The sequence below is a fragment of the Manis javanica genome, chromosome X (assembly GCF_040802235.1).
Source record: "Manis javanica isolate MJ-LG chromosome X, MJ_LKY, whole genome shotgun sequence".
In the NCBI taxonomy this organism is placed as follows: Eukaryota; Metazoa; Chordata; class Mammalia; order Pholidota; family Manidae; genus Manis; species Manis javanica.
This window is the reverse complement of record NC_133174.1, coordinates 51096137-51121926: the sequence shown is the minus strand read 5'-3', so window position 1 is coordinate 51121926 and position 25790 is coordinate 51096137. Positions and strand designations below refer to the sequence as shown.

Genomic DNA, 25790 nt, shown 5'->3' with positions numbered 1-25790 from the left:
GGGCATACCAGGGAAATGACATTAAGTTGAGTCAGCTATGTAGAGATTTGGATTATAAAGATCCTAACACATTTGGATTACAATAAAAAATAAAGGAAAAGACAATGAGGTTTGTGGGGAGTTTGGGGAAGGTGGCAGGAATAACATGTGCAAAGACCTTGAAGTTGAAACAATTTTGGTATGCTTTAGGGACAGAAATAAGGCCAGTGTGACTAGATCACAGAGAGAGGGGGCATGTGGCATGATAGGAGGGCAGAGAGTTAGGCGGGGACTGCTTTATCTAGGACCTTGCAGGCTCAGGGAGTTTGTAGGCCCTGGGAAAGTGTCCATCAGCTATACTCAAAGGCACTATAGTTCAGTGGTTAATAGCACAGACCCTGGAAGTAGACTGCCTAGGTTTGAATGCTGACTCTGCAACTTTTTAGTTTTGTGACCTTGGGCATGTTACCTCACCTTTCTGTGCCTTCAGAGTTACGTTCAAAAATTGGGGATAATAATGGTACTATCCATAGTGTGATTATAAGGATTAAGTGAGTTAATATACTCAGAGTGTGCATGACAGTGTTGGACACTGGCAAGTGCTACTTATTCTAAGTAAAATAGGAAGCATTTGAAGCAGTGGAATTATGGGATTGGCTGAGCAGTTGACTTTTGCAGACACTATAAAGAATGGATTGAGGAAGGTGAAATTGAAAATGTCAAGCTCAATTGAAAGGCTGCTGCAGAAATTAAGTTAGTGCAGCTGGGGAGAGGAGGGCAGATTTGACATTGACTTTGGAGATAGAATATATTGGAATTGCTTCTGGATTGATTGAGAGAAGTATAGAACAGGGAGGAAACAACAAAGATGGTATCTAGGTTTCTGGCTCTGCCAACTGACTACCTGTGTGATTTCAGGCAAGGGATTTAACCATTCTAATCTTCAGTTTCCTTATATGTTAGTCAGAGTTCTCCAGAGAAACAGTACCAGCAGGATGTGTGTGTGTGTTTGTGTGTGTACAGAGAGATTGACCAATTTTAAGGAATTGGCTCATGTGACTGTGGAGGTGCAAGTCCAAATCTGCAGGGTAGGCCAACAAGCTGGGAAGATTTGCAGGCTGAGTCCAAAAGCAGTCTGCTGGCAGAATTCCTTCTTGCTCTGGGTAGGTTAGTCTTTGTTCTATTAAAACCTTCAACTGATTAAATGAGGCCCACCCAAATTATGGAGTATAATTTGCTTTACTCAAAGTCCACTAATTAAAATGTTAATCTCATCCAAAAAAATACCTTCAAAGAAATCAGAATAATGTTTGACCAAATAGCTGGGAACCATAGCCCAGACAATTTGACACATAAAATTAACTCTCCCACCTTATCTATGAAACTAGATTAATGGTAGTACCTGATCATTGATACTATAGTGAGGATGGAATGACTTAATATATGTAAAACACTTGGTACAGTGTCTTTCACAATGCAAGGGCTCAATTAATGGTAACCTTTATTGTTTTAATATAATAATAATCCCTCACATTTATTTGGTGTTTGCATTTTCAAGTACCTGCACACACATGAATTCATGTAAGCCTCACAACACTCTTTGTACTTTAAAGCTGGGGAAACTAAGGCTGGGAGAGATGAAATATCTTCTTTACACACCTATCTCCAAACAGAGCCAGATAAGAAATAGGCCTGTAATTCCATAGTAGCTCCTTGAGCATTACTCTCTCCACTTGCCAGGAGTGGATATTTGCCTGGCCTCCTTCATTTCAGAGGTTAGGGGCACCAGTAAGAAGATCAAGAAAGCAATAAGGCTTGAGAATAATAACATTTACCAAACTGGAGTTCATGTTTTGCCACTTTTCTGTTTTGCATGTGTGTCTAATTTAATCTTCCCAGCAATCCTATGAAGTACGCATGGTTCTTTATTGGAGGAAACTGCCAGGTAGGTTGTGGAAGAGAGAGGGACCCTCAGGCCATGCTGAGAACTCAAATGATTTTTGCTCTTTCCTCCCTCACCACTAAACATTCCAGAGATGATAAAAACTCAGGGAAGCCCTTTGAATGTTTGTGAGACATATATACTCAGGTGTGTAAAGGGCAATGAGGCCTGTCAGAGGGCCTTTTGTGTAGCAGACACTTTGTGAATATTTGTGGAATGGATGGATGACGTAATGGAGGCAGACCCAAGGTTGCCTGTAGCTTCCATGTTCCCTTTGGCCCAGGTAAAATGCTTCTGAACCAGCCAGGCAAATGAGGTGAAGGGAATAGCCTGAAATGGATAGCTTCAGAAGTCATTCCTGGGAAAATTACTTAACTCCTCTGGGTATCAGTTTACTCCATGTGCAAAATGGGGTATTTCCCTGCCCCCACTTCTCTCTTTCCCTTTCCTTCCCTGCCCCACCACCTCTCCACACACACACCCCGTACACATTCATCCATTCTCTGAATCAGGAATATTTATTGAGCACTTGCTATGTACCAGGCACTGTCCTAGTCACTGAATGGTGAACAGAGCAGATAAAATTCCTGTTCTCATGTACAGAAGATACATGCCAACCAAATGATTAAATAAGACACATGTTAGTTCTACGTGCTAAGTAGAAAAAAATACAGCAGGGGAGAGAGATAAGAAGTATATGTGTGGGTGGTTGAAATTTTAGATTCCTATTTCCTGCTTCACATCCCTCACAAGGTTGCCATGAGGTTGAAATATGATAAAAGGCCACAGTATTTAAGAAGCTGTTAAGTTCTAATTGAGTGTTAGCTGCAGTTATTTTGGGGTAATTTTATTTTGGTCGCTATTTGCTATTCCCTTCTCCATCATCAGTGCAGCAAGAGTTCTGGTCTGGAGTTCAGGAAACTTGGGTTCTATGCCTGGCCCTGGCAGGCAAGTTTCTTCAAATCCCAAATGTATAGAAATTTACTGATTCTACTGCACTTCTCCTGAACTGGGTCTTCTGGCTCTTAATCTCTTGTTCTTTCCATTCCCTCATGAAGTGGTGAGAGCTGGGGTAAATAACTTTCCTTCTAAGAAGCAAAGTATTCTCCTTTAGAATGGGAATGATTACCCCTGACCCCCTGTCAACGTTCTTGGGCTGTTGTGAGGTAGATACCATATAATAAGGATGAAAGGGCTTTGTAGGTCATGAAATGAGCCTATAAGAGCTAGTTGTTGGGATCTGGAGATTTGGCACTCCTGTTTAAGTGAATGTTTTGTACTTTGTAAACAGGTTGCATGTGTGGAGTGAGGAGAATGAGCCTATAGGCTTGGGTGCCAGTTCCTTTCCTTTTTGAGAACCTGCTAAGGTTAGTGGGGACATCACTGAGCTTCAGCACCTCTTAGAAATAGGAACAGTTACTCAAAAGCACTTGGTATCTCACAATGCAGTGGCAACCAATAGTATGCAGCCCCTTTTGGACACTCCACTTTAGAGGCAGGAACCAGGACTCATCTCGACATTTAATATAAAAATGACTGATGGCCTTTAAGGACCTCTACTTGCCTCTTAGATATGATCTTATTTGGAATGCTAGAGGTGGGGGTGGAGAAACTTGAATAGGTAGAATCTTCATTTAGTATGCCCACCACCACCTTTTTCTACTGTAATAATTCTTTACATCTTAAGCAAATTTTTCACTCCATAGAGCACTTTCAAATCCTTTATCTCATCGTCTCTTTGGTAGGCATTATTTGTTTCTTCTATTTATAGATAAGGAAACTGAGGCTAGAAAGTAAATTATTTGCCTAAGGTTGGGGTAGAGATAGTATTGAAACCCTCAAACAATAGTAATTTTTGGCATTTACTGAGTATTACTGTATGCCAGGCATTGTTCTAAGTGCTTTGTAGGTGTTTGCTCATTAAACCATCACTGACAACTGAATCTCCCTGTTTTGCAGATGAGGAAACTAGGGTACTAAGAGTCTTAGGCTTGCTGAAAGTGAAGGACAGAGTGAGTACCAGGCATTATACCATTCTTCCCATTTTAAAGATGAGAAAAGTAAGGTTCAAAGACATAAAGTAACTTGCTCAAAGTCACAATACCAGCAATTGGCAGAACTAAAGTTGAACCTCAGCAGGCTGGAGTGCCTGTGTTCTAGACTATTAAGCTATACTGCTTCTATGTCTAGGGGGTCTTCATTGCTTGGTTAATTAAAAGAGAGGGAAAGAGAGAGGGACTTATTCAGATCACACAACATATTTAACATTTTAAAAATTTAAACCTTGAATGCATCATATACTCAAATGGTTAAAATATTAAACTACAGTAATGTATACTGTGGATGCTTTCTATCCACTCAGGTCCCCCCCAATTAGAGTTCACCATTGCTGCTTTTTTCCAACCAGTCCTTTCTACCGTAAGTAGAGGCAAGTTGTCTGGCCCACTGGCTTGCTTGTTTTTAATGTATCCTTCCAGAGTTTGTTTATGTGGATATAAGCACATACAAAAATATTTTCTTATTTCCCTTATTTTATACCCCCCAAACCATACACTTTACATAATATTCTGCATCTTTCTTTTTTCACATAATGTATCTTTGAGATATCTCCCTGTCAGGTCAGAGGACTTCAGCAGTTTCAGCTGGGCCCTCACAAATCTCTACAAGCCTCCATCCATCTGTGTCCTGCACATGTCTATTCTTTACCAGTCTTTGATGGTATCCAACCCTCTCTTTACATCTTCACTCAGAGCCTCACTGTTAGACTAGCTTGGACTTCTATATAAAAAAAAAAGTTTCCTAAGTCAATTGTATAGTCTCTCTCTGACACATAGTCCAGCATCTTATAAGCTCCCCAGGTGAAGTATTGCTGTTTCAACTTATTCCTATCATCTCCTGCCTACCTACCTACCAGTCTACCTGCTTATCTATGTAATGCTTATCTAGCACCTATTATGGGCAAAACTCTGAGTTTAATTATGGTGATGAATGCTTAGTGTCCTAACTGCTCAGTAGTTTGCAGTTAGGGAGTAGCTCGTTGCAGTAGTTTGCAGAGGGAGTAGCTCGTTGAATGAATCATGAAGCCCAAGAATGGAACTATCAAGGAGATTTGGCTCTGAGATGAAACACTGGGCCTGATACTGAGGGAAGTATTTACTGCCCACCCCAGACTTGAATCACTGCATGATTGGGTTTAGATGCCCCAGAAAGATCCTGAACCTGATAGGAAAGCATTGTAACTCTTCCAAAGGGGCTTTTAGACCTTTGCTGCTTTTTTCCAACCAGTCCTTTCTACCCTGAGTAGAGGCAGGTTGTCTGGCCCACTGGCTTGCTTGAAATAGAAATGAAATAAGCCCCTAACAAGAAACAAAAAAGAGAAAGAGAGAAAAGAAACAGGCTTGATAGAGATCCATGCAAAGGAACAGGACAGAACTGCTGTTTCTGGTTATTTATTCAGATATGTATTCAGTCTTTGGTCACAGGAGGGCGGTATAGCTAGGGTTCCGGAGGGAAGGGCTTCTGGGTGACGGTTTTAGAGTGGCAACTGTGCCAACATGTAACAAAAAAACGGAGGTCCTGAAATTCTCAGCCTGTAATCTGGAACTTTTAGTTTCTTTTGGAGGAGATCTAACTAATGAAGGCCCTTGGTGAGGGAGGGGCAAAAGTTGGTTTTCACAGGATGCAACAGAGAATATTTTCCATGACACATTTCCTTTCTATCTTACATTGTGAGCCAGCAGGGCAATGCCTCGTTCTTCATTCACTCATTTATTATTCATTCATTAAAAAAACATTTACTGAATGCTAAGCACTATTGTAGGTGCTGACGATACAGAAAGAAACAAAACAGTTCGCCTTCATGGAGTTTACAGTTTATAAAGGCAGATAATAACCAATAAACAAATAATTACATAACTTTTCAGGTAGTGAGAGCACTAGAAAGAAAGTAAGATAGAAAGTGATGGGGTGGTTCAGTTTTAGAGAGGATGGTCAGGGAAGGACTCCTTTTGAGGAGATGAAAGAGCCAAACTTGGTGATAGCTAGGAGAAAAGTCTTCAGGCAGAATCAGATTCTTAACCCCATATCTGATTTTTCCCCTATAACTTCACCCCCTACAAACACACAATTATGTGCAACCTTGTTCTTTAATTTAAGCAAATTACCTATCACCCTTTCCTCAAGGAACTCTACTTGGGACCAACTTCATGCCTGCTACACCTTTGGCAAAGCTGTTGAAGATTTAAAACAATCAATGCTTTAAGCTACAACTAAAAACAAGTTGCAGCTTTTTGAGCTTTAAGGAAATTAAGAGACTTGTCTAAGGTCACACAGATACCAAAAACAGCTAGACTTACACCTGAAAATTTTAACTTCTTATCCATTCCTTTTTTCACTTTGTCATGAACTTTTCAAGGGTTTGTGGGGGCATAGCAGCACACATGTACATCAGCTATTTTAGGTGAATGTGAGCTCATACATAGCTCTTCCTAGGGAATAGTGTTCAGCATAAGGAAGGTGACAGTCCCACTCTACTCTCCATCGTCACTCTTACCTGAATATATGTTCTGAAGGATATGGGCCAACTGATGAGCAATGAGCCTGGGGAGGGGATTGCAAACTATGCCACAAATAGAAAAGCTTAGAGAAATGCTCATGTTTATCTTCAAAAACAACTGTGTGTATGTCTAGAGAGGGTGTTCAGGAAGATTCAGAATTTGAGCCCATGATAGGTTTCTTCAAACACTTAAGAGGACTATTGTTTAGAAGGACTTGGATTTTTTTTTTTTTTTTTTTTGCATGGCTCAGAGGATAGCATTTTAACAAACAGGCAGAAACTATAGAACAGTAAATTTCAGCTCAAAATGAATAATGGCTTTGGAAACTTCAGAATGAGCTTCCTGTTACTGAAAATATTATAGCAGCTGTTGGACAAAACTCATCAGGGATAGTGAAAAAAAAGGGTAGGCTTTGAAAACAGATCTCAGTTTAAATCCTGCTACTGCTACATTCTACCTATGGGCACAATGGAACTCTGGGAGCTCTTTATATCATGAGAGGCAAAAAACAACCAGGCATTGGCTTTTCCCTGAGAGAAGGCAAAGATTTAGGACCTAGGCATCTCGCACCTGGGAGGTAAGGCCACTGGGACACAGGTCAGGACATCGAAACAATTTATTCCTGTGATCCAGGAGACATCATGTCAGATACTGGAAGATAGGGCATGTGTTCCTTAGTAACATTTATATAGCACAGCATTTAAGAGCATAGGCTCTATAGCCAGACTGCATTTGCATCTGTATCACTGGCTAGCCATGTGACCTTGGGCAAGTTATTCAACTGTGCTTCAGTTCTCTCATCTGCAAAATAAGGACAATAAAGAGTATCTACCTCATAGAGTTTGTGAAGATTAAAATAGTTAATATATATAAGGGGCTTAGGACAGTGCCTGGCACAGAGTAAGCACTATATAAGTGTTAACACTATTATTACTATCTAATAGATCCTGAGAAATATACCAGGTGCTAATAGTAATTTCAGTGTGAGTTTGGGAGCATTTATATTCCAGACCATCTCATGGGAATGATCAGCTTCTCAGCAGTGCCTGGGTAGAAGTGGGGATCTGGCTCAACAAGATGGAATAACTCTACCAACTGAGATTGTTCCAAAGACAAATGGGCCATCTTAGGAGAGAGGAACTGTCCCATTATTGTGGTTGTCGGAGCTAAGACTGGATAGCTTCTTGGTGGGGAGATTGCAGAAGGGACTGAATGATAGAACTGGGTTTTTTTGCTATACCAAGAGATCCTCTTCTTCTTTGATAATTGTCAGCAGAAGGGCTGACTCTGGGCTAGGGATAGTGCTGCTTGAAATGTGGAGGACTTGTCTAATTTTTTTTTGAAATATGAGCAGAGTTGAATGGTTACTACACTCATAAGGCTAACTGCCATGGATGAGGCTGGGAGCAAATGTCATGTTCCAGAGTCTGAAATCTCTCAAAAGTATTTCTAAGACTCAAGAAGCAATGGTTTTGGCTTCTGTTCTGTATAATCTTGGGCATTTTGCTTCCATTCTCTGGGCCTTAGTTTCCTAACCTGAAACATGAGGATTTTGACAAGATTTATTCTGAGGTCTCATCAGGTCTTGCCTTCTGTGGTTGGAAGACATGATTCTCTGAGTAGAGACAAGTAGATGAAGAAGACATTCATGCACTCAACAAATGCTTATGAAGCACCTGCTAAGTGTCAGTCACTGCTGGGCATGGGGCACAAAGCAGTGAATAAGACAGGCATGGTGTCTGTCCTCTGCTCCACAGCCCAGAACATGATACAACCAAAAAAAAAACAAAAACACATTACAATACAGTATTCCAAGAGGAGTAAACCCAGGGTCCTATGGGGAAGAATTTTGGGGGAGAACATCAGGGAAAACCTTCTGGAGCAGGTGGCACCTGAGCTGAGCTTTAAGGTGGGGGCTGGCTGGGGAAGGATAGCAACAGTTACATAGGTCCTGGGGCAAGATAACCTGGGGTGGATTATGAGCACTACTGTAGGTTCTTTTTAGCTGGAGAATAGAAAATGAGAGGGCATTGGTGAGAGCAAAGATTAGAAAGGCCAAAGGACACTAGTTTGACAAGGTGTTGCATGGCCATGCTGCAGAATTTGCCTTAAGGTGGTAGGGTGCTCTGAAAGGCTTTCAGCAGAGGAGTTATATAAATCTGGGTTCAGCTTCAGAAATTAAATCTCCCTAGTAATTTTTAGCAGAAAGAGTTTTAAAACAGAAAATCATGAGCTTTCCAAATTGGTGAAAGGGCTGGAGGGGCAAGCTTTAGGCCAGGCCTCCAGAAATGACTCCCAGAACACCACCAGGGGAGCTGTTTTCTCTGCCACAAGCAGGAAGATAAAGCATTAGGATCTTTGGAAATATTCCACCTTACCTGTGATCTATAAATCAGGAATCTGCCATTACCTTCACTATTGACTAGAGTATTATCATGCTTGCCAGGCCCTCTGTGGCAAAGGAACAAAAAAAGTCTCATCTTCTGTTTCCCTAATGCAAAAATCCAGTGACCCTAAGACTTCCACCACCATACTTGCCAACAGAAGCAGCAGAAATATGGCTTCTGTATAATCATCTCATTCCAAATATGATTAACAGGAATAAAGCATGCTCAGAACACTGGAAGCAAAGGAGTCTGAGAAATGACAGGTTGTTACTGTTGTTTTTATCTTTTCAGCAATATAGGAATGCATGCTAGGAGGATGGCATGGATGTGAAACAATCTATAGCATCCACTAGGTTTGATAAAGATCAGAACTGCTCTTGAAAGAGATGATTTGGGCAAGAGAGTAGAGGCTGTATTGGGGAGAGAGAGCAGCACAAGAGACTAAGTAATGAATGATAACAGATCAGAGATGATGAGGAAATGATTCAAGGTACTGGCAGCAGGGAGAGGGGAAGAATACTTGAGAGAGACATTAAGGAGGGAAAGTGATGAGAACTTGGAGACTGGCTAGCAGCAAGGTAAGGGAAAGGCAAGACATAGCTATCTCCTTGGTTTTTGGCTAGTTCTTTGTGTAATACTCCTAAGGTCAGGGGACTCAGGGGAAGGAATAAGCTGGCAAGATGGGGAGAAGATTATTTCGATTTTGGACTTAGTAAGTTTGAGGTTCTTTCTCGAGAAATATTTAGGAGATATCCAGAAGGCAATTGGAGATTCATGTCTGGAGTTCAGGAGAGCTATTTGGGGTCATTAGCTGAGAGTTCTAAGCTCTATACAGGCAAGGGCCTGTGTCTGCTTTGTTTCCCACTGATGTCCAATAACTTGGTTGAAAGGAGATGCATCATTGTGTAATGTAGGTGATAGTTCAAGCCTTGAGAATGGATGGGTCCACCATTCATTGTAAGTGATTAGAACCCCAAGAAACCATGGCCTTAATAACTGGATGAAGAAGAGCCTGGGCAGGAAGAGAGGATAACCAGATAGGTCATGTGGATGGTATCCCCAAGGCAACAGGAACATTTCAGGAAGATGGAAGACATCAATGGAGTCAAGAGGGAGAGAACTCAAGAATTAAGATAAAGACAGAAAACTGGTCATGATGTTTAGCAACAAGTTGGTCATTTGTTTATATTCACAAGAAGTTCCAGCTTCCCATGGGATGATGAGGGTAAAAGCCAGGCTACAGTGAGTTGAAGGGTAGTTACTGAAATAGAGACAGCGTATGATTGTACATTCAAAGCCAAGGAGAAAGATTCTTATTGTTTACATTAGGGTACTGTCTTGATCACCAGGATCTGTCTATCTGTCTCAACATAATCCAGAAGAGTGGCTTTCAAATTATTTTTACCTTTATCTGCGATAAGAAATACATTTTACATTACAATCTACATTTATATTCATATATAACTGAAACATAAGCTTCATTAAACAATATTTACCCTATGCAGACATTTCATATAAATGGAGTGAAAGGCCTTCTGTGTCTGGCTTCTTTCACTTAGCATAGTATTTCCAAAGTTCATCTATATTGTAGCAAGTAACAGTATTTCATTACTTTTCATGGCTGAATAATATTCCATTGCATGGATACGCTACTTTGTTTATTCATTCACCAGCTGATGGACATTTAAGTTGTTTCCATCTTTTGGATGCTATGAATAATGCCTTATGAATGTTCATGTACAAGATATTATGTGGAAATGTTTTAATTTCTCTTAGGTATATACCTAGGAGTTGAATTGTTGGGTTAAATGGTAATGCTATGTTTAACTTTTTGAGGAATTGCCAGATTGTTTTCCAAAATGGCTTTATCATTTTACATTCCCAATAGCAGTGTTATGAAGTTCCAATTTTTTCCATATCTTACCCAACATGTTATCTAGCTTTTAAAAATTATAGCCATCCTGGTGGTGTAAAGTGGTATCTCATTATAAATAATGCTGTAGGAAATATCATGCATTTGCTTTGCATTTTTCTGATGGCAGATATGTTAAGCATCTTTTCATGTGTTTATTGATCATTTTTTTGGATAAATGTTAATTCAGATCCTTGACCAATTTTTTTATTGGGTTGTTTTTTTTTATAATTGAGTTGTAAGAGCTCTGTACATATTCTAGATAAAAGTTCCTTGTCTGATATATAATTTGAAAATATTTTCTTCAATTCTGTGGTTCTCTTTTCATACTCTTGATAGTGTCCTTTTAGGAAGCACAAGCTTTTAATGTTGATGAAATCCAGTTTATATGTATTTTTTCTTTTGTTGCTTGTGCTTTGCATGTCACATATAAGAAACCATTGCCAAATTCGTAGTCACAAAGATGTACCCATATTCCCTCCCATTTTGTTAAATTTAGCTACAAATATCATTATCACATCAAAACAGTAGTGATACTTTAATATCCTCAAATATTCAGTCTGCTCAAATTTCTAGTTGTTTCATAAATGTCATAAATGTGTATGCATGACACATGCACAAGTTCCACCTGAGTCACCCAATCTCTTTTTCATTCCTGTGTATTTACTAAAGGACCAGATCATTGGTCCTGTAGTTTCCTATAGTCTGTATCCCTCAATTGATGTTTAACATCTTTTCTGTCTTCTGTGTGTTCTATAAATTGATGTTAGATCTAGAAACTTGGTCTGATTCAGGATTTTTTGTTGTTTTGACATGAATCATTCATAGGTGGTGTTGGAACCAAAACTTTTAAAGTGGGGACTTAACCTTTGAGTTTTATTCTATCTTTTCTTTTTTTTAGTTTTATTCTATCTTACAGGGCCAGGGGCCATTTTGTTTATGACATGCACTCATTCAGAACTTCCAGTCTTCTAGCTAAGATGGGTGTCTGTCCTAGACTCAAAGATTTCTAGAGATTAGAAAGCAATTCACATTTGTCTTAGAGTCTATAGTAAGCTAGGAGTTTCAGAACTTAATTTGTTCTATTCCTGGCTAATCCAGCTTCCTGACCCCTCTCCACCAATATCTGTCTGTTCACTTTTATAGTCTTGGAATGTATGAGTAAGAAGGCTCCTTAGAGATTTTCTATGTAAGGGAGTTCTGAGTTTTTGAGGGGCCTGCTGAAATTATAAGTATTTTTCTGAAGTGAGGGTTAGGACGTTTCAGTGAATTCTCAGATAGTTCTAAGCCCTCCTGTGACAGAAGGGAGACTGAGGCCCATAGAGGGGTAAGGAGTTACCCAAAGTCATAGAACAAGCTTGAGGTAGGGCTCAGAGTAAATCTGAAACCTCCTGGTCTCCAGGTTCAGGGCTTTTTTCTTAGTTTCAGAGTGATTACAAACAGATTGCAAGTTTTGTAGAGGCTGTTCTGTAGAAAAGCTGGCTTCTCTTGATAGTACCCAGCATGCTAGAAGACTGCAAGCTGTCACAATCTAAAGAACCCATAAATAGGAAAGGAAATTTGATCTGCGAGTGCCAGGGATATCAGAGAAAGCCAAATAGAGTCGGATTTGGATAATTTGTAGTGTGTCCTTGAGGTTCGTCTACAGCACAGGTTTGCTGAATTTGTATAGCTAACTGTGACTTACCTGTAAGTAAATATTTACACAGTGGCCAAAAAGGAACTTTTGTTTCTGCCTTAGCCCAGGCTCCAAAGAGGCTGCCAAGGCACGCCTCCTCCCCACCTACCTATCCCTTTTTTTAAAATACCTTTTTCCTCTGCCCGGTCTTTTTTCCTTGCACTCCCTCACCCTTCTCTTTATCATAACCTCTATCTCACCTTCCTCCTTCTCAGGATCTTCCCTTCATTCACTTCACCCTTCCTTCCTGCCACGCCCTCTCTCCTCCTCCCACTTCTGTCCGCGTCCTCCCTCTTTTCCAATCCTTCACCTCCCCTCCTCCCTCTCTCCCTTCAATCCACCCCCAACAAGCTCTCCACCCCCCACGCCAAATATGGCAGTAGGCAACTTCCTTCAGCTAGTCAAGATGGAGCGAGACGCCTCGGGAGCCTTGGGCTCTCCGATTGGCTGCCGCGGCTAGCTCGCAGGCTCAAATCCCGCCCTCCAGCGAGCAAACGCGCCCGCTGCTGCGCCTGCTATTGGCCATCTGGCCTGTCCGCTTCTGCTAGCTTCACGCAGGCGCCCACGGTAGCTCGGTGAATAAAAACGAGGCTTCTGGGCTGGAGAGGGTGGGGAGAGGAGAGGGAGAGAGCCAGCGAGGATCGTCTCGTATGAGTTGCTGGCAGCCGGGAGCCCCGCGAGGAAAGCAGACCAGCTAGGAAAGCGAGGGAACTAGAGGGAGTAGGGGAGACCGAGACTGACCGGTAGCCAGGCAGGCAGGCAGACGGACCCACGCCCGGATAAACAGACCGAACAGGCGCCGGAGAACCTCGCCCTGGTTCCTCCCGCCATTCCCTTTGAAAGCCAGTATTTTGCCTTTTCCGTGGCGCCCGAGAGAGAATGCTGGACTCTGCGGACTTAAGCGCAAGCTAAGATTTTTCAGCTAGGGAAGAAGATCAGCTCAGTCTTGAGAAGGGGGGAAGCAAGCTTCCCTGTCCCCACCCCTCCCCTTTGCCCCCCTTACCAAACTCGGGCGCCAAACCCAGCCCTTCCCTAACCACCCGACTTCCTCCTCTCCTTTCTAGCATGGTAGCTGTATGGACAGTCTGACAGAACAGAGACTGACATCTCCCAATCTGCCGGCCCCCCATCTGGAACACTACAGTGTTCTGCATTGCACCATGACCCTGGATGTGCAAACTGTAGTCGTTTTTGCCGTGATTGTAGTTCTCCTGCTTGTCAATGTCATACTCATGTTTTTCCTGGGAACGCGCTGAATGGAGTCCAGCCACCTGAGCTGTTGCGAACTCTCGCTTTGATTTCATCCCGAGAACCACCGAGAAAAAAATAAAAAATCAAGAGAGACAGAAACAGGGAAAGAGAGGGAGAAAAAGCAAGCTTTCTTAATCGGGGGGAAAACGTTTTGAGCTTCAACATGGCCTCGCTGTGATATGTATGACGTTGGTATATTATTTCTCCCTAAATCTTTTGTCATGTCTGTCTTTTAAGTATGCTTGTGAGTATAGCTGCTTATTGCTTGGGTAAAATTTGTTCACAAAGAAATGCTTTCTATTTAAGTGCATGTGTGTGCATTCTCCATCTACGGTGACGTCTTTAAACAGTAGCTTTGCTGTTTGTGTTGTCAACTGATTTTCTTGAAAATTACCTTTAAATTCCATCTGGGAATTGTAGTCAGAATTCTCTCTTGCCATCAGGAGTGCATTGGGTTTGCTTGGGGGCAGGGGGAGGTTTTGGGAAGAGCATGATGATTTTTGGCATTTTAGGAAGTCTTGTACTGGATGTTTAGAGGGAAAAAATTGATACAAGGAATTAATTTAGGGAAAATGATTTTTTGTCTCTAATGAGGAGTAAGAATTTGAGAAGTGAAGTGGTGGGGTTCGTTGAGCTGGCAGTTGGTGACTGTGTCCCTTGAATCTCAATTTTCTGTCTAGAGTTCACAGTTTCCAGTTTGGAAAGAAGCCACCTTTAAAACATTTCTTAAAACATTGAATGTCAGTTTCTTTGGAATCATCTGCGCAGACATAAAACCAGCCTCTTATCTTTATGAATTGGCAAGAGAAGACATTGATAAGAGCTGTTTGGATTTCTTTTCCCAAAGATTGTACCACTGGATTTGAGTCTGGGAATTTTCTGTGTGTGTCCTCCAAACAACAGCCAGCTCTTTACCCACCTTGGGAATAGTAGTATTTGCATATGCCTCTTTGAGGTAATCTCATTTGCAATAATGTTCCTGAACTACGTTTTAAATAGAACTTGCTAGCACTTAGGAGAAAGTGGTGGTTTTTGCTTGCTTCCTTGTTTGATTTTTAAGATCAGAGGTCTCTAACTGAAAAATTTCCATGACAAAATGAAAGTATGTATCTTGCTAAATTGTGTTTTGAGCATCCTCCACACACAAAAAAAAGTCTGTATGGAATAGGATGAGAGCTCAGGAAAACATGAGTTAGAAGCAACATTCCAGTTTGACAAATATTTGCATGTCTGTATTAGATGGTAGTGATGGTGGTTACTGTTATTATTGCTATTGTTAATATTTTTATATTTCTCTTTCCTCTGAGAAAGCTCTTGGCAAAGCCAGGAAAAAAATCTGTTACGCCAGTGTGCATAATAATTGTCCATCCCCTCCCTCCCACTCCCTCCAATGTAGGTAGGCAGGTCTTCCTCATTCCATTGCTTATCTGACTTGAAATAATGCCATTTCTAGTTCATGTAGCAATTAGGGCACATACAAGTCCACACACATGTTTCCCCTACCCCATGTGGGCAACCGCTCATGTGTGATGTGCAAAGCTGCTGGCATTGTGCTGTCAAGTTCCATATCCTGTTGTTCAATCTCTTTGGAAATGACTGTGATGGGAGAGGGGCTATGAAGGGGGCTCTTGAAATTGTCTTGAACTCAGGACATGAAGAGTATTATTTAATGGCGTGAGAAGAGGTTTTGAGCCTTAAGGTGTGTTCTTGTTGGCTTGGTGTGGGTGAGAAGCTGATATTTTAATTGGTTGTTGCATGGTTGTAAGGATAATCTGGGAAGTTTGCTGGCTTTGATTCTTTGATTCTTATAAAATTTACTCTTTGGTCCCTTTGTGAGGGCCTCCTGGTTTGAATTGAGGCCTTGTTTCTTTGCAAAAAGAATCTGGTAAGTGCACCCCCCAACCCATCCACACACAGCAGCACCACCCACCTCCCCCACCTTAGCTCCAGTGGTGTTATCTAAAGTAAGCTTACGTTTTGACTGTGCACTTTTTGAGACAGCTTTGGATAGTGAGGAAAGGCTCTAGGTTGAGCAGCTACATACAGACCCAGGTTTTCTCTGTTCAGGGGCTGTTTGACATTGAGTAATGTTTTTTCCTCCTCAGTGGGTTTGGTATTCCCTGTAACATTGGCATTTGGCGAAGGTTGGACCAGGTGACCTCTAAGTTCTTGCATTCTGTTATTTTGGGTTCCATAGGCACTTGAAATCAGAGAGGATGAACTGGAAAGACAAATGAAAAGGATTATGAAATCCTAATTAAGGGATGATGGGAGGTGGGGTGAAGGTTTCTGGTATCTGGAGAAGGTTAAGTTTTACTTAAGATACTTTTTTACCTAGTTATGTGGGAAGAAAACTGGACTACAGCAATGGAGTGTTTTTTGCTTTTCTTTTCTGCCCTAGGGGAGAAAGGTTCTTCTCTAAGGCTAGTCTTTGAGCCAAGATTACGACAAAGTAGTGTCATGAAATACCATAGCCTTCCCCTTTGGTTGCCTGACAGACCCTTGCCAGAAAGCCTTTGGGAATGTTTGTGTGAGGGTGTGTGGCAGTATGTTCCTGGGTGTGTGTACATGCCTTTCTGTGTGTGTGTGTGTGTGTGTGTGTGTGTGTGTGTGTATGGGGGAGGATGCACACTCCTGAATGTGAATGGGGGTTGGTTGTACTAGGAATGAAGAAAAATAGCAGGGTTCTGAATGGCCTCCTTGTGCTAGGGCCTGTAAGGATTTGACTGCTGCTAGGATGGTTGGGTGTTTTCCCTACTAGTTCCCACCCCACAAACCCTCAGGCTAAAGACGTAGCTTGAATGAGCCCTTCCATCAGTAATTTAGCTGGTGAAATGGGTAAGCATTTTTCAAATTTAACTCATCTCTAGGCAAATAAGGGAATGTTACTAGCCAGATGGCAGGCCACCCTAGAGCAGCTAAAAGGGAGTTTGGGGAGTAGAGAGATAAACTTGGCAGTGTGACTTTTACTTGTGTGAATCCTAAAGGCTTGGCATTTCTCCTTCAGACTTTTGAGGGTATGCAAAAAAGAGAAAAGAGTGGGAGAAAATGAAAAAAAAATGCAGTCCAAAGGAGTGGAACCTTCTACATTTTGACTTCTTTTTTTTTCTTCCCTCTCCTGCCTCTTCCCTTTGTCTTCCCCCATCTCCCTTCCCTCCCTCCACTCGCACAGCCTCTTTCCCTCCCCTGCTCCTATGAGTGGGTAAGAAGGAAGGAACAGGACTTTTCCTCTCTAATTTGTCCCAGCTTTACCCAAGTAAGTTCCTTGTTCCCTTTCCTCCTCTCTGACCCCTTTGGATAGAGGATAAGCTTTTGCTACTAGGAGGGGCAAAATTCTAGCCCAAGAATTTTGGCTCCCAGCCCCCTGCCAAGGGATTCTGAAAATGCCCTCAACCAGTATCCTAGCAACCTCTGCATCATTCAGCTCCAGCAGAGCTCCAGAACCCACCCTTTAAGGTCCAGGCACCAACACCTCTGGGAAAAGAGAACTGGAACCCAACCGGACTTGGAGAGATGCTTTTGGGGAGAAGACAAAGGGCAAGATCCCCATTGACTGCAAATGCCTAGAAACATCCACAGAAGGCATACAGAGCCTAGCCTCATTGCAGCCATAGGGTCTGTTTATTGGAAGGCCCCTGGGTTCAATTCCCTTTCCAGTCACTGACTTCTTTTTAAGATCAACTGTGCCATTTCACAGCTCAGCTTTAGTGCATGGAGGTCTGCAGGCCCTGGAAAAAAATTTTTGTTCACCCTGACTTTTGGTTGAGGCAGCGAGGAAGTGAAAGGACAGTGTGGTGGGAGCAGACTAAGCAGTGTTTTTCCTCCACTGAGACAGCCTATGTCTGTCAGAACCTGCAATATGTACTTGTATAGTATGCCTCAATTTTGTTTGTGGCTTAGGGAATCCTGCCCAGCCCAGCTGCCGTGTGGAACTTGAGGGGTTTTGTTTCTATGTCCTTGGTCTCTGAGTAGCTTTGGACTGACTGGGAAGGCCGAGAAAATTTGGGAGGGCCAGTTTGATTGTGGCGTTGGTGAATACAGCTTGGGCCCTGGCTCAAATTTTCTCATCCACTTGTGTGTGTTAAGCTAGGGAGCTGAAGAATCCCAGTAAGCCTGTGATGAGGTGCCCTTCTGCCTTGTGGTGTGACCCAGATTGAGAGTGCTTTGCTATGATTAGAGGGCACACTCTGGCAGTTGCAGGGATGGTCCCAAAGCATGTTCTCTTCCTAGCTTTTGTCTGCTATCTTGGCCTCTGCTCCCTTTGGCCTGTGGAGTGCTTGCTCTGGACAGGGACATGACTGGGAACTGAGCCTATTCTCCCCAGATTGCCTTCTCAGAAGACTTCTCACAAAGCACATAGATCCAACCCCAGGGGCTTTGCCCCAAGAAGGGGGATGGAGATGGGGAAACTTATACTCACTAGCTCTTATATCTAGCTCTAATTTGTTCTAGGCCAACTGAATCTTTGGCTTTCCAGGAATCCTTGATCAAAGCTTAGCTCTTCTGATATCTGCACAGAGTGTCTCCTATCATTAGGTGCATCTAGCTCTCAAGATTATTTAGTTAATTGTGCTTTTCCCTGGCACCGAAGTACAAAGTGGAAAAACTAGAAGGGGGAAAGGGCTTAGAAGATAGAAAAGATTTGGGAAACAATCCAGTAATGGCAATACTAATAAAATCTTGTCAGTACGTGGACCTGTAGAATTTACAAAGAAATTTCACATCCTTTCTAATTTTGAGCATTACATCAGACTTGTGAAGTGGGTAAGAATGATTGTTACCTCTAGTTTTACAGAAAAGTAAAGGTCAGACATACTCGTGGTATGGGAGTGAATCTGCCTTTCAAATGGAAAGGGGGGAGAGTCAGTTTATCATTCTTAGCTAGTGTGAAGCTGAATGAAGTCAGGTGGGGAGGGAGGTGTGTGAGGCACCTCTGAAGTCACACTAGCTTCCTCAGCTACTGGCTTACATTTTTAGCGCTTTTTCATACCTTCAATTTTGTAAAGCAGTTTTACGCAGCATTCTTTGTTCAATAAAATCTTGAATATACATCAAAGAGTTCTTTATTATGAAAATTCCCTATTTGGGATCTTCAAAGAGAAAGGCAGTGTGAATCGGTGAAGCCTAAAATATAGAATGTTTTGAAGGAACTGCAATTTTCATACAATTGTTCTTCCGTTTGACGCACTCTTATTTTTCTACATTTCTTTAAAAATGTGCTGCCCAGAACTGGTCGTGCAACTCCAGATGCCACCTGATCAGAATCAAGTACAAAGGGAGTTTGATCCGTCTGTGAACTATCCAATAATGCAGCCTTCTACTGGTTCTCAATCCTCACTGAACATTCAAATTAGTTGGGAAGTTTTTAATACCCACGCCAGGTCCCCACTCTGAGAGATTCTGATTTAACTGAAATGGGATAGGCCCCAGCAGCTTTCTTTTTTATTTTAAATTTAAGATTCCCCAAGGTGAATCAAAAGTGCAGCCAGTGTTAACTTCCTCTGTATTAGCCTTTTGGGCTGTAGGCTCAAACACTTTGCTGTCTAGTCCATTCCTCTACTTTCTTGTGAAATTGGTCTTTTGAACCAAAACTGAGGCCTTTCTGAACCAAATCCATTAAATTTTATTTTGTTTGGTTGGTCCATTATTCTAGATTTTTATGGGCTTTTAGAATTTTTCTTCATATTGTGCAATAAATTATCAGTGCCTTCTAGCATTGTATCAGTTAAACTTTATTTCCTTTGGTTGGTCTATTCTAGCTTTTGGGGAGTTTAATTCTTTTCCTTCATGCCATGAAACAGATTAGCAATTTCTTCTCCATTGCATCATTTGAAAACTGAATGTCATTCAAGTTGTTGATTCAAAGAAGTGTTCAATACAATGGGGTTAATAATGCTAGTTCCTCTGGCATCTCATTAGAATGGAGCCTGTTAAGTTTTGTGTACATCTGGTCAACCAGTGCAGAATCCACTGGGCTCTACCATCATCTATTCTACCAATGTATTAATGAGGATAATGTGACATGATAGATTTGTTGTATGCTTTGTAGACAACAAATGTGTCAAAATATATACTAGGTTTAGTAGCAGTCATCTACCATGCCAATGACGCCATCAGTAAAAGGAGTATGAGTCACTTGGCATTTCTGGTAAATCCTGTTTCAGGCTCTAGGGTTCCTTGTTTTCTTCCAATACCCATAAACTGTATGTTTCTTAATTGGGTCCAGAATTTGTCTCAGAGTCAGGGCCACAACTGTAGATTTTGTGTACCACTTTCTTTTCCTCTCTTTGGAAAAGCAGGACATCACAGATTTAGCTTTAACACAAAATATATTTGGTTTTCACAGAGTTTAGGAAACTCTTTGCACATGTTTCCCTTGGTTGGCTGAATTGTGTCCGTTTACCCAGTGGTTCTCAGCTCTGAATGCACATTGGAATCACCTGGGGAGTTAGCAAGACTAACAACCATTCTGAGAAATTCTGGCGAGGATCTAGTGAGGCCTTAGCATCAATATTTTTTTAAAAGCTCCCTGAGGTGACAGGCATGTTCAGCCAGGGATGAGAATGACTGCTGTGTTAAAAGGAAATTTCAGCTCAGCCTGATACTGTCTTACTGCACGCGTCACTAGGCAGGTTTTGCAGATGGTGAGATTTTATTGTAGGATTATGGGGGGCTTGATGAATTCTAGGGGCTTGTGCCCACTCTAAAAAGGAGGACTCAACCCCACAGAGTGAGTAGGCTGGGGACCTGTTTGGATTTTAAACTATCATCTGTGAGATGGTTTGAACACTTCAGGGAAAAAAAGTCAGTTCTTATGCTTTTGCTATAACAGTGGGGAAGATTCCATCCATTTGCTGGGTGGCCTTGGGCAAATTACTTCTCTCTAAAATTTGGTTTCCTCAACTGCAAAATAAGGTTAGGTGAATTAGACAGCTTCAAAGATTTCTTCTAGCTCTAATTATCTCAACTTACTTTGTGATTAATACTAATGATCAAAATGATGAAGAATGTTATTATTCAAAATGAGCAGGTAAGCCAAAAATCCCTTTTAGAGGGTTGGAATTTATAGGGTAATTTTGGTGGTAATAGACATACCTTCCTAATTATATTTGGCTGAGGTTTCTTCTAGAACAACTGAACTACAGGTTATATTCATTGAGCACACACTGGCTGCTCAACAGGGAAGGGAGACCTACAGTAAGTAAGCTGAGTAGCAGTGGGATTCAAGTTTGGGATTTAGCATTTGTTAAAGAGACATGTTTCATGGATAATTAATTGCTCTCATAGATAAAATGCCAGCCTCATAGATCTGGGAAAGCCTAGATGGGGGCTTGCTGCTTTGACAGCTCAGAGCCCCTTCCTGCAATGTTTTAAGTAGCCATTTATTTAGTTAATACTGCTAGTACTGTTAATGAGAATTTCAACAAATAAAATTCCCTAGTTATTTCATTGCTTCCTCCCCCAAACTTGGAAGCAGTTGAGGAAACAGAAGTACAGAGAGATTAAGCAACTTACTCAAAGTCACACAGTCAGAAAGTGGTAGTCCCTAGCCTAGAACTCAGGACTTTTGACACCACATCCAGCAGTTCTTCCAGTGTAGCCTGCATAGTGAACTCTGTGGTCAGAATGTGGTCATGACTTTTTGAAAACTGAAGGAATTCCACAGGCATAGAGCAGAACTCAGGAGGAAACTTTGAAGAAAGAAACAAAGGTGGGGAAGAAAAGAAAAGTATAAAGGAGGGATATATCTGAAGTCAGTTCTTTCTTGTCCTTATCATTCCTCTGTGCTAGTTTGAGGCCCCTGACAAAGAATTTGGCATTGCCTTCGAGCTTCCAGGTCAAGAGTTGGTAGTAGAGAAGAGAGAGTGTTGTGCATGTATGGGAGAGGGACAGCATATGGAAAGTAGACCTTCAGTATGAGGAAAACAGATAAAAAACACTGGAAATGGCCTTGGGACTCCTGGGAGCAAGCTGTGGCTCTATACCTACCTTGCTGCTATAGTGCTATTAAGGCCCTTCCCCACTAGGCCTCAGGTCCCATGGCACTAAAATAAGGAGTGGATTCAATAGAATAACCATGTTCTCAAATGAAATTTGAACCAGAAGCTTCTTGATAAAACAGGAAAAAGCAGAACTAGTCTGGTTGAGATAGGCCTGGAACAGTGGTAGAGGACAGAGTCTAGAGTTCCACATAACCATCTTGCCAATGCAGACCTTAGTCATTAGGGAAATTGGAGTTAGGAGAGTAGAGGATGGCTCTTCTCAGCTCAGCCAGACAGCTTGGAAGATATGACAACCTTGGATGGGGGAAGGGGATCTTTATTTTAAGTGGCCAGAATTCACAGAGAATCACATAGGGGCAAGGATTAGAGTACATTGTAGATCTACAGCATGCCTCTCCCCTTCTTATTTTACAAATGAGAAAACTAAGGCACTGAAGGGGAAGGGACTTGTCCAAAGTTGCAGCAATGGGCCTGGGATCTTAACTCCACATATTAGGCTCCTGTCTCCTGTAACCTGCTACTTCTGCCATAGGGTGCTGGCTCTGTGCTCTCTTGGCTGGATCAGAGACCTGAAGGCCCTCTCAGGTTTGGTTGGAGAAAACAAGCTGACAGAGAGGCTGGGAGCACAAGAGTATTATGTAACTTTCTAGAGGGAATAGGCCTTTCAGTAGCCCATGGAGTGCCAGGCAGTGAGTTAGGGGTGGGGGGAGCACAGAATCTCCTGAAGACTATATTAGTTCTTCTGAGGCAGGGAACCTCTGGATGCAACCTGTGCTGAGGGCCATCCACCCTTAGGGCCCAGAGGAGGCTGGCACTGCACATACATAGCCATCTCTGGGAATGGTTCTGACAGCTCTGATCTCTCTGCCTGCTTGTCTTCAGTGGCGGGGGGCGGGGGGGGGGGGGGGCACGGAAGCTGTGCACCTCCCTGCCCAGCTGGCTCTGCAGGAAGGATATGCTAAGAACCCACCCCCACCCCCTCAAAGTGTGGTGCCTAAAGGCAGCAGCTACTTTTAGCTGTACTTCCCACAGACTCTCCTCCACCCACTCTCTTCCTTCTTCCCTCTGTGAACCCTGCTGGTTGGCAGGAGGGCTGGGCAGTGGGTGCTTTGGCATTGAGAAAGAGGCATGGGGGAACCAAGCATCTCTGGGAGAGGCTCTGATAGACTTGGCATGGTGGGGGGCTCAGAAGACAGGCAAAATGATGAGACTGCTTTGTGCTTAGGGCCCAAAGGGAGTGGAGGGATTCATTTATTTGCTTTGTACCTTCAACCATCTTAGGTGCTTATCTTGAGAATCTAGATTGAACTGCCCAGGAAGTCTCAGGAAGGTTTATTAGACAGAGCATTTCACAGACATTTCTACTTGGATTTAGAGAAAAGCAACTAGGGCTAGTGGATGCTTGCTTGAATCTTGGATCTTCCTCTTGAATATTGTGTTAAACTTGTCACTGGATTTTGCATGTCTCACTTTATCTTCTCTAAGGCTCTGTGAAGTATGTAGGGCAAAGGTTATCTTCATTTTACAGGTGAGAAAAATGAGGCTCAAAGACTTAACTGTCATATAGCACTTGATCTGGGCTCAAGCTCTGGAAGTTTCAGTGCCATTTAAAGTCATTTCAGATAACTATATCTTTTATAAATGGGGTGTTACAGCTGTCCTGAGTCTAATTCCCTCATTGTAGAAGTAGTTCCAGAAAGAGAAAGGACTCACCCAAGGAAACACAGTATGTTTGTAGTAGTACTGGAGCTAGAACATTGCCTTGCAAAGATGTTAAGTTCTTGGACCTTTGAGATTTGCAAGCTACTCTTTGTCTTTTGGGGGGTAGTGATGGAAACCTGTATGGTGTGATAGAAAAAAAAAGGGCCACTGAACTAGTAGTTTGTAATTTTTTAGCTCTGATCTTGGGCACATCACTTAGCTCAGATTAGTTTTCTTTTCTGTTAATTGGGACTAATAACCCTTAAGAACTCTCTGAGGCTGAAATCCCTGGGTGGCTGCTGCAGTGGAGGGGCCTGATACTTGGTAGGACTTCTGTAATGGTTTTGTGAATGAAAGATACACATGAATAAAGAGGGGCTGCAAATATAAAGTAGTCACTGGGTGACCTTGAACAAAGCCCATTGTTTTGTGCCTTGTTTTTCTTTGTCATACATGGAGAACTCACTTTTATTTCCCTCTCTTGAAGGACAGAAGCCCTATATCCTGGCCCATGTCTTGGGCCCTAAGTAGGAAACTGGGATTTTTTAAAGATTTATTTACCCCAGCTCTGTCCCCACAACCCAGCCACACATATGTTGCTATGAATAGAAGATTAGCTTTCTTTTTCCTCATCTCCTGCAAAGTTAAAAGGGGAGCTTGGAAGAAAGCCAAAGTTAATTTGTGTTTTTCTTTAGTGCCTTCTCAAGTCCATCAAGCCAGAACCATCTAGGCACTTGGTAACTAAAAACCAATTCTTGGTCCCCAGGTACTTAGCTAGGATTTGTGATGAGCATTACTGCATTTACATGATATGCTTAAGAATTGTGGTAGAAAGTGCAGGCTTTTGACAAATGACCTACTTAGATCAAATCTATGCCTTTCACCTTTATTTGCATCATTTTGTTTGGAAAATTCTCATTGTGTGGGGGCAAGGTGAGAAGATAAGGACTAGTGTATAGTCTTCTGTTCCTGCCACATTGGTCTTTTCCCCACAACTCTTTGAGATGAGTGAGGCCAGGATTAGTTTCCCATTTTGTGGCTAAGGAAATAGAAACTCAGAGAATTGCTTTCATTGACTTAGATCAGTACTGCCTCTTAAAAGCGGTGTGCTGGAAAGTGCTTAGTGTATATGGTTAGCTCTCATCAACCTAACCCATGCCAAATGGTCTTGGGCAAGGGGTTCATTCTAAAGATGCCTTTTGCACTTTGCTTCTTTCTAGGTCTTGTTTTAAAAGTTTGTCAGGATAGCAGAGAAAACTAGGCAGATGCCAATAGATAACTCTGGCTAGGATGACGTTGAACCACTAATTGGCAATTCAGATATATCTATTTGACCTATGATAAATCTGCTTAGATACCATATCACCCAGGGATTCATGAGAGGCCTTGCCAAGTGTAGAAGAGTGGCCCTAGATTCTATGGCCCTTCATGCCCTGTTTGGAGGTTTTCTGTATAGATTTATTTGGTCATGTTCTTAAAGACTAGGCCTTGAGCCTAAAAGCTGCCTCATTATCATCACTAGTCCCCACAGTCATCTCAAAATGGGGAAGAATGCTTTGGATAAACTGCATCTCATTTTGCCTGAGCTTTGGTGAAGATTGTATGCTTTTGGGACTTTATCCATTTTACTCCATGTAGCTCAGGCCACTGGGAAAATGAGCGTGGAATGACAGGTATAGGGAAGCAACTAGTACATTGCTCAGGGATAGAGGGGAATCTAGCTAGGAAGAAGCATCTGTAGATGCTAATCTACATGCACATATCTATGCACTGTATTTTCGTTGTGGTGGTGGTGGTTGTGGTAGTGGTGGTAGGGACCAGAGTTAGTCCATGGCACATAAACTGAAAAGTCACTGGATGAGAATAAAAAAGAACTCATAAGATCATTGGGCCCACTCCATCACAGTACTACTGGGGAAACTTGAGTGCTAGGTAGACACAAGGACTTGCCCAAAAGTTTCAGGGTTGGTTCCTGACCTTTGTTCCATCTCTCTCTTCAGCTCTTGGCTGCTGGAACTCTTTGTTGTGAGGCCGCTTGGATAAATGGAGTGGTGGCTAAACCTCTTGGGCAAAGCACCTAAGGCCACCACATTCAGGAAGTGACAGAGATGAAATCTGAACCCAGGTCCTTTGACCTGCTTAGGAGCAGATTGACCCAGGTGTTGTAGAGTAATACTGTTAAAAACAAATGGTGGAGGAGAAAATTGATTTAACCTTGCTGTCTGTCCATGCCCTCTTCTCATACCCTCACATGCACACACACTATAGATCACATGTGATGCACAGTTACACTTAGACACATGTGGAGTATATTTGGGATTCACATGGGATGCATGTGTGGGGTACACTTTCATACTGATGCTTTTAGAACACACACATTC

At 42.2% G+C, this 25790-nt stretch overlaps 2 protein-coding genes across 13 annotated transcripts in view; both read left to right on the top strand.

The window, feature by feature from the left end:
* Positions 1–25790, top strand: part of ARHGEF9 (Cdc42 guanine nucleotide exchange factor 9) — a 442967-nt gene that overhangs the window by 260550 nt on the left and 156627 nt on the right. Inside the window, exon 1 of one of the 12 annotated variants that reach the window (XM_073228000.1) lies at positions 13755–13893. The exons of 6 other annotated variants lie outside the window; for them this stretch is intronic. In XM_073228000.1, the coding sequence (XP_073084101.1) occupies positions 13885–13893 (9 nt within the window). In that variant the 5' untranslated portion in view covers positions 13755–13884. Of the gene's footprint in view, positions 1–13754; positions 13898–16877; positions 16962–25790 lie in introns of those variants that run through there. 5 more of the 12 variants (XM_073227999.1, XM_073228003.1, XM_073228008.1 and 2 more) reach the window with 5 other exon arrangements.
* Positions 13061–13710, top strand: LOC140847500 (uncharacterized). The gene has a single exon (XM_073228010.1). The coding sequence runs from the start codon at positions 13531–13533 to the stop codon at positions 13708–13710; it is 180 nt and encodes a 59-aa protein (XP_073084111.1). The 5' UTR covers positions 13061–13530.

Coding starts and splice junctions, on each gene's coding strand:
- LOC140847500 (XM_073228010.1), top strand. CDS start 13,531: ATGGACAGTCTGACAGAACAGAGACTGACATCTCCCAATCTGCCGGCC.